Source organism: Pteropus alecto, unplaced genomic scaffold (genome assembly GCF_000325575.1).
Source record: "Pteropus alecto unplaced genomic scaffold, ASM32557v1 scaffold101, whole genome shotgun sequence".
In the NCBI taxonomy this organism is placed as follows: domain Eukaryota; kingdom Metazoa; phylum Chordata; class Mammalia; order Chiroptera; family Pteropodidae; genus Pteropus; species Pteropus alecto.
The window spans coordinates 13,413,975-13,425,140 of NW_006432945.1; the positions used below are offsets into that span (position 1 = coordinate 13,413,975).

Here is an 11,166-nt window from a genome sequence, read left to right on the forward strand (position 1 = left end):
CCCCTCTTTTGTTGTCTTGAATCCCCCAACAAAAAAAAAAAAAAAAAAAAAAAAAAGGTACACAGTCAAAGTGAAATACAGCTCAGGAGAATGGATTTGTTCTGGACTCGTGCTCTGAAATCTCTCTACAGTCGATATGTAGTTTTACCAAATTGAACCAAATTGAACCAAGGAAATAAGAGATAGAGACAGAGCCAAGCGTGTCGAGAAGTGGGGTTTGCCCAAGATAAAATAGCCATGTGACTCCCGGTTCAGAACAAAACCTACAAACTGAAGGGAAGGTTCCCAGTTCACTTTCGGGCAGGTAACAGTTGCTGCACAGGCACAGACCTTGCCAGCTTGACTTCATGGTGTTGAAACATCCTTCGTGAGTGTGGCTTGGGCCATACCTATGAGATTACAGGTGAGACTGCAGCCCGACCACGCTGTTAAGGACGCTGCATTCCAGTACAGGCGTATCGGCCCCTAGGACGCCGTTAGCTCTTGGTCCACATAAAACCAGGGGCAGAAGTTCCTTTTTCACACTGTGCTTTTTGTCCTTTTTCTCACAACTACCCGGGTCTTCGAAGGAATCGATCCGCCTAAAGACATCACGATCAGCAACGTGACCAAGGACTCAGTCGTGGTCTCCTGGAGCCCGCCCGTCGCACCTTTTGATTACTACCGAGTATCGTATCGGCCAACACAAGGTAACAAAATTGTTCGATGTCGTGAGGACGAACGAGATCTGGAGCCGGGCGAAGGTCGTTGTGGGGAAACGAGCGCGTCTCGGAGGCCATCGCCCCCTCTCTGTGGCACGCTCCATCAGAACGGGAGTGGGGAAGAGGAGGAGCAGCCAGTGATCCCCGCCCTCACCAGCTCCGCTCGCAAAAGGCTTGATTACGAGCCCGGCGGAGGTGACTGGTCATGGTTATCTGGGCAGCGCAGGGAGGACCAAAGAGCCCTAGAAGGATCTGCCAAGAGCCAGGGTCACGGGCACTTTCCCGAGAGAGCAGTTCCAAGGCTGCAGCCCTGGGGCATGTCTCAAGACCCCGCAGAGCCAGACGTAGCCTTGGAGGCACCACGGGGACTTATTTCTGCCACTCATCCGAGTCATGAGTCACAGGGAGCTGGCCCAGACCTCGCCTGCATCCTGCCGGTCCTCACCGGGGCACGTGGCGTTGTCAGTGTAGTGAAGAGGGGCACAGAGCCGCTCCCAGTGAGGGGTGGGGAGTTTTCAGGCTCCGCGTCTCTGGCCTGTGTGAAGCCCTCTTTGCAGCCAGCCACACCCTCTACACGGCCCGTTACAAAACCACCTAATAAGTCATTCTTTTTCCTTTGCTCCATGGAGCCTGTTAAACGAGGGGGTGGAACCAGCCTGCCAAGGTCTCTTCAAGCTCCAATGTTCCCCATCCGTCCGTGACCCCCCTCACTTCACTCCCCACTGAGCACGGGGCCCTGCAGTCAGTCACCCGTGCCTCGTCACCGCGTGCCGCTGGGGGCTCTTGGCTGTAAAACCACCATGACTTCGCATGCGCCATGCCACGATCTGCGTCGATGAGGGGCCCGCTAGACTCTTAACTGTGGGTTCTCTTCCTTAGTGGGACGGCTGGACAGCTCAGTGGTGCCCAACACCGTGAGAGAATTCACCATCGCCAAGCTGTACCCAGCTACCGAATATGAAATCAGCCTCAACAGCGTGCGGGGCAGGGAGGAGAGCGAGCGCACCTGCACCCTCGTGCACACAGGTGGGTGCGACTCCCTGTCGCGGGCCAAGTCGGGATCCTGGCCGAGGACCCGCACCAGCCGAAGAGGCAAAGAGAGAGAGAGCGGCTAGCACAGGGGACACCGGTCCTGGGCCCGGCGGCTCCCTTCCTGGGTGCCCCTCTGACCCCCCACGTCAGGCAGAGCAAGCTGCGGCTTCTCCCCACCTGATAGTTCTCTCTGTTGCCACGAATTTCGAGAATCACCCTCCAGCAGTCTGACTGGGCCCGGGTGGGAATTTTTATGGAACTTCTAATATGGAAAGAGATCTTTCAAAGACCCGTGATGGAAGCGAGTTTCAGAACAGATGTCTGAACCCTACCATTCAAGTTCTAAAAAAACTCAGAGAGGGAAATGTCATCTCAGAGAGGGAAAGGGTGGTTATTCCAGTAACAACCGTCGGGGTCATGAAACTGTCCATCGAATATGGCCCCGGGCCGCCAAGTAGCTGCGTTTGCTCTTGCTTCATGCTCCAGGTTGGAGGAGGGGGGTGGCCTTCCTCTGGAAAATGAGCCCCTCGGACGGGCCGAGGACCGGGCTCTTGCAGCAGCTCCTCTGCCCACCCCCCTTCTCTGGCCCCTCAGCCAGCCCGCCCTGCAGAACTGGGACGGATTTGCTGTAGGAGGCACCAGAGGGGACAGCCAAAGTTTTCTGTCCCCAACTTCCAGACCTCACCCCCTAGCTAAGCCATCGTTCCCATCACGTGGGAAACCATTCAGCTTGCCTCATCAGCAGAACCTGGGTGTCCTGAGGTCACTGACTTTCCTCAGCCCTGAAGGAGGGAAATGTACCTTAGAGTCTCTTGCTGCTGTGAGACCCTCTCGCGGTACAAAGTCGGCATCTCTAGGGCCACGGCCCAGGAAACTTTCCTTCAGAAACTCAAAACGTGATCCTTCTAGAGACACCGCAGCATATTCGGATGGTCCCTTTCCTCCTTCCAGGCCTGTGACGACAGATAACCTAGCCATGTTTTTGGTTCAGTCTTACCCCTGTTATCAAATGATCTGTGACCATTAAAATATGAAGAAATAGTGACCCGGAGTGATGCCTAATGAGTCCAAAGACGTCCTCGTCACACCTTTCTGAAAGTCTTAGAAATTCATGATTAAAAAAATTAGGCTTTTTCTCCCTGAGGACAGTAAAATGGATTTCAAGAGTCCCCTCCCCCACCTCCCAAGATGATAGAGAGCAGAGACTTGGGTCAAAAAGCTCCTCGCTCAGGTTCTTGGTGATAAGCAACAGGGATCTCTGAAGGAGACATTCAACCACGCACCAACCCAAACCACCCTCCCGTGGTTCCGGAGAGCCATCTCGGCAACTTCCGATAACCAGATTTCTCTCAGAATTGTCTTATTTTGTTGCTGTTTTCACGTGAGGTTGATGATTGTACAGCCTTTGGAAATGAGTCTTCTTCAGAGTCTCGTGCTCAGTTTCAAAGAGATCCAGCTAATTGTAGTTTTACAAGACTTTTCTTCTCGTAAGTCTCCGTTTGAAGAGTTCACTGAAGGCACAGATTATGGATACAATTCGGATTTTAAAATTGTGAAAATCTTCTCTGGCTGTAGAATATTTTCTAGGGGAGGGGCAGAGATAGGCGAGTGATCAAAAAATCTTGGATTGGTGAACAGGGCTCAATCAACAGCACATCCTGGTCCCCAAAGTAAATCACATAACACTTGGGTTGAGCTGATACCTAAGCTATTATAATAACATCCATTTCTAAAATAAATCCCAACTTTATGGAAGGAAGGCACAGCAGTAAAACAAAGGCAAGGGCGTGGGCAAGTAAGAATAGGAACGTGGTCTCGTGACGAGCCATCTCTGTGCCACGCGAAGGGTACCGGGACTCGGTGCACAGTAAGCCTTGTGAGCGGCGAAGCAAGAATTCGGTAGTCAGATAGGACGTTAGGGCAGCCTGAGTCCCATGCAGTCATTGCACAAGCGTTCATGAGAGCCGTGTAACTCGTAGGCCCTGGAGCTTCTCTGCCTTCAGGAGCTCCCATCACACTCGACAGATCATCCAGAAGCCACGCCCCCAACACGAGGGGAAGTACGAGTAGCCCGAGAAGCATATTGCCCCATCGACTAAAGACATAGGACAATTTCTACATGTTCTTAGTTTTTCCATCTGGGTTTAAATGTCTGGAACACACGGCCCTACCTCGGAATCCCCCATAGCACCTGATGGCACTCTGCACATAGGAAGTTAATGAATTAGGTAAAAAGAAGATCTGGGAAGAACTGGGTACTTGAGAGGAAGGAAGATAGAGAGAAGAGGAGGGGCTGAAGGAACCAGACGGGGAGAAAGGAAAGTGATCTGCGCTCACTTCATCATTCCGTAGGGCACAGCAGCAGCCAAGCACCGTGGGTAAACTACAGGCGCTCACTCGCTGCGCTTCCATGCTGCAGTGGCTCCTGCCTTTACCTGATAGTCCCCTGTTCTGTTTCAGCCATGGACAGCCCTGTGGATCTGACTGCCACCAACATCACTCCGACGGAAGCTCTGCTGCGGTGGAAGGCACCCGCGGGCGACGTGGAGAACTACGTCATTATTCTCACACACTTCGCAGGTGGGTGTCTGCCGGCCGCACGTCGGGCAGGTGGGTGTCTGTAGGTGGGTGTCTGCAGGCCTGCACGTTGGGCAGGTGGGTCTAGTGGGGGTTGGAGATGAATATAGCATAAAAATTAAAATATTTTGTCAGTCGGAGGCACAAATTAGAAATTTCCTGCCCTAAGATATCCCCAAATTCCGCAAATTGTATCACCTATGGGAATCGAGAAAGCTAGATCTGAAAGGTGCAGGAAGGGCCCACAACTAAGGTCAAATACAAAATCAGAGAAATCGCACTAGGCAGATAAACTCAGAACTGAGCTAAGACTTGGCCCCAAACTGCTATGAGAAAGGAAGCCGACTCCTCTAGATATTTACAGAGCAAGAAAAACACTAAAGTTACAGGCTAGTGCTTAGAGCAGATAACACAGGATAACAGGTGACAAAGGATCCAGAATTACTAGACTCTTCTATTGCTTTAGCCTTCACTACCCATATCCAGCCCCAAATGCTGAGACAGCGTAAATCTTGAGTTTCAGCAGCTTCTTCGCCATGATTGTTCACCTTCCACTGTTTGAAGTTGAATAGAGAAGCCCAAGCAAAATCGTGTTGGGCAGTCCAAGCCTCCAAGCCCACGAAAATGATTCCCCTGCCTAAGCTACACGTGTGGTCACAGAATCGTCATGGGTTATATTCGGGAATCTGAAGCACAGGCACCAGGAGACAGAAGGCAGGCATATGTCTTAATTGTCAAAATTAAGAGCTAGCCAATTCTGTAACCTAAGAAATAAATTGATTGTCAAAACTTGGGAAATTGAAAACCAAAACAGACTATTAAACAAATTGGAAAAACAATCAGAGATTACTACATACCAGCCCAGGTTCCCTAAGAATACGTTTTACCAAAACCACTTTATGTCCTTGTTTTTTATTGGCAAATCTGCTAGCGCCAAAGCATTAGAAAACCCCCTACTTATCACTTAGATGGAAAAATAAATGATGGGGCATATTTGGAGTTACGTAGAACTGTAGCCGACTGAATGACCCTGCTCAGCCCCGTGGAGGCGTCCTAACCCCTCTCGTGCCTGCACAGTCCATGTCAACGCCTGCCACCCCTCCTTGCCCACCATGATTTCTTACTTCTCGCCGTGCCTTCTCCAGCCACCGTGCACCTGCACCTGCTGCTTCCTCCACCAGGAAATCCTCTTCCCACTTTCTGCCCAGAAAACCCACCCTTCAAGTCTCAGTTTCAACCCCCTCTCCTCTGCCAAAGCTTCCGTTATTCCCCTAAGGCAGCCAGATACAGAAGGACACACTTCCATTATAGCGATTACCTGTCATTCATTCAACAAGTTCTTTGGATGCCCTCCCACGTGCCATATACCCTAATAGGCTATAAGGATTCAGAGACAAAACACACAGATTCGCAGAACCACGCCTAGCGATGATGCAGACGGGTAAAAAGTTACGACTCCACGTGAGCAGTCATGACGTAGGTGAGAGCGAAACACCTCGGGCCACATCCGATGGGCCACGGCGACCGAGATCAGGGTGTCAAGGGGAAGATAAAGAGAATAGGAGAATTTCAAGAAAAAGAGATGTCTGTTTGCTTTCGTAGAGATGTGAGAGAGCACGTGAGGTGTGAGGAGTCACCCTAGTTTGATGCGGCTGCAGCAGTGACTAATGGCAGAATGTTGCAAAGAAGAGCTTAGGTCTTACCTCGCTAGCACGCCCCTCCATGCCTTTCCACCACTAGAAACTTGGCACCTCAGGTTCCACCGGGTTTGAAGAAGCGCCTGGTGAACTTCATTAAATGCCAAATGACTCAGGAGTATTCTGAGAACACACGAGAGGGCTTGGCCCTGATCTAATGAACAGTTTTATCAACAGCTTGAATGAAGACAGAGAAGACGAGCCTACCAAATTTGTATATAAAACAAAACTGTCATCGGTAGAATCCAAATTCCAATATATTTTAACGAACCAAAACAGCGATCCAATCAACAAGGCAAAATGCACTAGAAATGAACGCAGAGCTCTGCCCGAAGGTGCAAAAGGTCACCTGCACAAGGCTGGGTTGGAGGCGGTCGTAGACGAGGTCTTTGATTAGTAACAATCTCCGCTTGTGACAACATCGTCACACGACTGTCTCAAAACCCGGTGAATTAATGTAATGGGCACGAATAAACGTGGGGGCCGATCCTGGTTGTCCCACTGATGCCCTCAGCTCTCTTCCGAACTCCGCATCTCATCAGGGACACTGATAAACCGATCCGGGTCTAGAGAGAGGAAGCCAGGGTTGTAACCGCTTCAGACCGTCGGCCTCATACATGCAGCAAGGGTTGGGGTCTGGATTTTCTCAGTCTAGTGAAAAGAAGACTCGACTGGGGAGGGAGGAATCGTGTAAACAAACAATACGGCTTATTCTTTGCAACTCCAAAGGCCTGGGTAGAAGTTACAGAGAAGACAACTCGACCTCCGAACGAGGAACGTTTTTCTCAGTTAAGATGCAAAACAAGAGGAGATCCTTGCGTGGAGTAAAATGCCAAGCTAAATAACCTCTAAATGATCTTTTTCCAAAATTCTCAAGTATCGAATCCTCGTGAAATATCTTCCGAAGTTGCTTAATAACCTTATTTGGTCCTTATTCCTCTGACCCTAGTTGCCGGAGAGACCATCCTGGTTGACGGAGGCAGTGAGGAATTCCAGCTTATCGACCTGCTTCCTGGTACCCACTACACTGTCACCGTGTACGCCGCCAGCGGGCCTCTGACCAGCGGCACCGTCAGCACCAACTTCTCTACCCGTGAGTACATGCTCAGCTCCACACCCGGCACCCCTGGAGGTTCTTGTGGATGCTGAAAATGACCAGCTTCCATGGGGTCGATGAGATCACAGCCTATCAGTTCGGGACAGTTGCAGCTCTGAGCTATTCTTATTTGAGCCGACTGAAGCCCGAATACCAGTGAAAGTGAGCCGTGGCTCTCGGCCAGCGGACACACGTCTGTTTGCTGCTCTCCTCCTGGGTCTGGTGACAGCAGTAGAACCAGGCCAACACAGGCCAGTACCGGAAATGCATCCGGCTTCGAAAGTCTGATGGATATCATCAGAGGGCTTGATGTCGGGGGGAGAGTTGCTGGGTAGGGTCACGGCCGAGAGAACAGCAGACAAAGGTATCAATGTGAGAAGGTTGTAAGTGCAAACGCGAACCCAAGGACACGCAGGCGCAGCAAGGTCATGGTTTCAGATAAAAGGTCAGATTGGATGATGTCACCGCTAGACCCAGAGGTCCAGGTGAGGGAAGGGGAAAATAGCTACATGAACGATTATGACACTGAAGGATTATCTTCTGACCTAGGAGTGTCCCTCTCTGCTCCCGTCCCAGCTAGAATGCGGGGGCGGGGGCAGCGTGTGAGCGGCCCAGACACCACACGGGTGGGCACATAGACACCCGTGCCTGGAATCAAACAGGAAGGGGCAGGAGGGGCAGGCACTCCTGGCATTCTCTCCTCCGCAGTCCTGGACCCTCCTGCAAACCTGACAGCCAGTGACATCACCAGACAAAGTGCTCTGATCTCCTGGCAGCCTCCCAGAGCAGAGATCGAGAACTACGTCTTGACCTACAAATCCACGGACGGGAGCCGCAAGGTGAGACTTCTCTGTAAAGGAGAAGACCGTTTCTGCCGAGCTGTCCACGGGAACAACCTTGGTTTCCCACGACGGATACGCAGCACGCAGTGGATGAAAGGGCCCTAGTCTGCCAGCTGGACATTGGGGAGCTAGTCCTGGCTCCGCCATTACTGTCCGTACAAGTTGAGGCAAAAACACTGAACCTCTCTGAGCCTTCGCTTCTTCTCTAGTTAATGGGGTATCTACCCCTGCTACTTCCCTGGGCTGTGGAGGTGCTTCCATTGCGATGATGCAAAGCACATTGCAAACTCCCAAGCCTCTCTGAGTCCGTGGTACTGGGAGGGGGTCTCACCAGCAGGGGCAACAAACATGAGCTGGAAACCAAACAAGAAGGAGCAGGAGGGGCAGGCACTCCTGGCATTCTACAGCCTTTTATGCCCCTTGATGAGCATTATAAAGGCAACATCTACAGCCTACAGTATAAAGAGATGACAAGTCTCTGCTTAATGTGATCAGTTGAAACAGCACTGGTTGTCAAAGGTGGGGCAGCAGCAGAATGCTTTTTCAAGTGCAATCGTATTAAGAAGTTGAATATGCAAAGTAGCTTTAAGCTGAGCTGGTCTGCTGCATGGCGGGGTAGGGAGGCCTGGGGTTCCGCCCCCTAGGCCCTTGGGCCCTCCGGTCGGCCCAGTGCAATTTGAAAAGCACGAAAAGCACCGGATTCGGTTCTCCAGGTGCCTGCGCTTAGCGCTTACCCCACATGCTTCTGGGGTAGGGGCTGCCCTCTCCGCCTATTGGTTCGACTTTCTCCTTATTGAGGGAAGAGAGGAGGGCAACAGCCATGGCCACACTGGCCCTGCTGGCCGCGGGACTGGCACCTCCCACCTCCACTGCCCACTCATCCCACCCCTCCCTCCTACCTCCCCTCCTCCGGCTCCGTCTGCAGGAGCTGATCGTGGAGGCGGAGGACACGTGGATCCGACTGGAGGGCCTGTCCGAGAGCACGGACTACACAGTGCTCCTGCAGGCGGCCCAGGACGCGGCCAGGAGCAGCGTCACCTCCACGGCCTTCACCACAGGTGAGAGACTGGCCTGCACGTTCTTCTCCTCCCGTGCATGACGGTTGGCTCCCTAGCGGCCTCTGCTGAGACTTGGCCGGGGAGGAGCCCGTCATAGAAACTCAATTGCCTTTTCCTGCGAAGGAAAGTAATTGCTTCCTCCACACTTGCCTTCCCCTCCCCCGCTCCGAGGCCCTGCTGGGAAGCCTCTTACACCCACAGGAGCCAGCGGGCACAAATCCCCATCGGGCCACCTGGCCCGATGACGTGCGCCAAGTAAGGACATCAGGCTCCCGTTCAGGTTTTCTGCAGGTCTCTTTCCAGCAGAGTCTGTCCTTCCCTCCTTCCTCTGCTGCCCGTAATCGGAGAGTCGCCTAGGAAAAGCGGCAGCAGCGAGCCCTCAGCAGCGAAGCGAGGCTTCTTCTCCGTATACAAAGCACTTCTGGGTGCTGTGGGCTCTGCTCAGTCCTTACAGCGACAGGCGAGGAAGGCCTCATTGTCCCCATTCACGGATGATGAAATGGGTGCATGGAAATCTAAGGACTTTATGGCTAATGAGTAGCAGGGCCAGAACTTGAACCAAGGTCTTCTCCCACCTTCCCTCATTCAAGCATCAGCAGAAGATCCTTGGAAATGTCCGTAAGGGGTAAGAGTGTCCTAATGTGTACAACAGCAAAGAAACTGGTATCTAACCTTCGGAGGCTATTTGACCGGCACTGTTCTAACTGTATCACATGTATGATCTAATCTAATCCTCACGACAGCCTGTATGTGTTATTATCCCTGTTAACAGATGCAGAAATTGCCCAGGTGGGGAGGTAACTCGCCCAGCGTTTCACGGCTCTTACGTGGGAGGGCTGGGATTCGACCCCAGGTGTCCCGGCTCTGGGGTCTGTGCAGTGAACGGTCCTTTCTTCCACTTTCCACGTGCCTCTCTGCAGTCTGGAAGGTGGGACCGCCTGGTCCAAACTTCGAATTCTCTCTCAGCCCACATTCGGGGGCTGTGGCTGTGCACACGTGCGGAGCTAATGTGAGCCTGTCCTTTATCCCTAGACACACGTCTCTATGCCGTCTCGGAGCAGCAGGGTGCTGGATTCTCGCCCATGCCCAGAGCTCATCCCCACCCCCCACCCCATCCCCAGAGAGAGGTGATGCAAAGTCCCCGGTCCCTACCTAGGTGCCTCCCCTACGAGTTCTAAATGACAAAGCGGGACACTGGATCAAACACACCAAATGTCACCAATGATTCTTTAAGATGGTGAGATTGCGAGTGAGCTCTCTTTCTCCTTTTTTATACTTTTCAATATCTTACAAAGTGTCTACAGTGAACACATTAATCAGGGGAAAAAAAACAATTTTTTAATTAAGAAACAAAAATAAGCCTTGGTCTCAACCGAGATGTGAATCTGAGACGCGTCCTTACCAAGCAGAACTCAGAGAGCTCCTCATCTCTTTACGGGGCTGACGTCATTATGCCTTTGTGGGGTGGGGGGGACTTATGGAAGGACCAAGGTGCTACCCTCTTCTTGCTCAGTGCTTCGCTGCTGGCACGGTGATTAACGGGCCCTCCAGGCTCCCCTTTTCCAAGCTACCACCCAAAGATCCATGGATCAGAGCTGTTCAGTGAATTAAGAATTTCTCTCCCATAAAAAGGACACAGATGACAGAAAATATAAACAGTGCTCCAAATTTACATATTTATTAGGTCTAAAGTAATCATCTCATCCCCAAAATGCATGGCTTTCAACGCTTGCTCTGTGTCGTATGAGCTTTTAATTCCCATCCTGGTGACAGCATAGCCACTGGTTGTGAGCAGTGTGACAATGTGCCCGACCTGTCTGCAGTATCTTGCAGCTGTGCCTCGCTCCAGATCCACCTGGGGTGTGAACATCTACCGGCCTCTGTGCCCGCCACTGGCCTCTCCGAGACGCAGCCGCCCCAGGGGCTGTGCCACGGTTTGGATCTGGGTTCCCAGACCCAGCTGGGTCTGAGCAAGGTCCAGTAAGCAGAGGGTTAACAATGCACGGAAATCTGGAGGCCAGGGTGGTGGATTTCTTGGTGGACAGTGCAGGGAGCCCCTCGGGGTGTTATTTAGGTGTTTATTTTGACAAAATTCAGATTGACGCTGGGCTCCTGGGGCATGACCAACACCAACTAGGAAAGGAGAACTCTGAAAAGCTGGCA

The 11,166-nt window shown here is 52.0% G+C and overlaps 1 protein-coding gene across 1 annotated transcript in view; it reads left to right on the top strand.

Moving 5' to 3' along the window:
• The window catches only part of TNR (tenascin R), a 64,520-nt gene that overhangs the window by 39,844 nt on the left and 13,510 nt on the right, over window positions 1–11,166 (top strand). Inside the window, exons 11-16 of the mRNA XM_006907789.1 lie at window positions 570–689; window positions 1,581–1,727; window positions 4,194–4,313; window positions 6,957–7,100; window positions 7,812–7,942; window positions 8,871–9,003. Of these exons, the coding sequence (XP_006907851.1) occupies window positions 570–689; window positions 1,581–1,727; window positions 4,194–4,313; window positions 6,957–7,100; window positions 7,812–7,942; window positions 8,871–9,003 (795 nt within the window). The remainder of the gene's footprint in view (window positions 1–569; window positions 690–1,580; window positions 1,728–4,193; window positions 4,314–6,956; window positions 7,101–7,811; window positions 7,943–8,870; window positions 9,004–11,166) is intronic.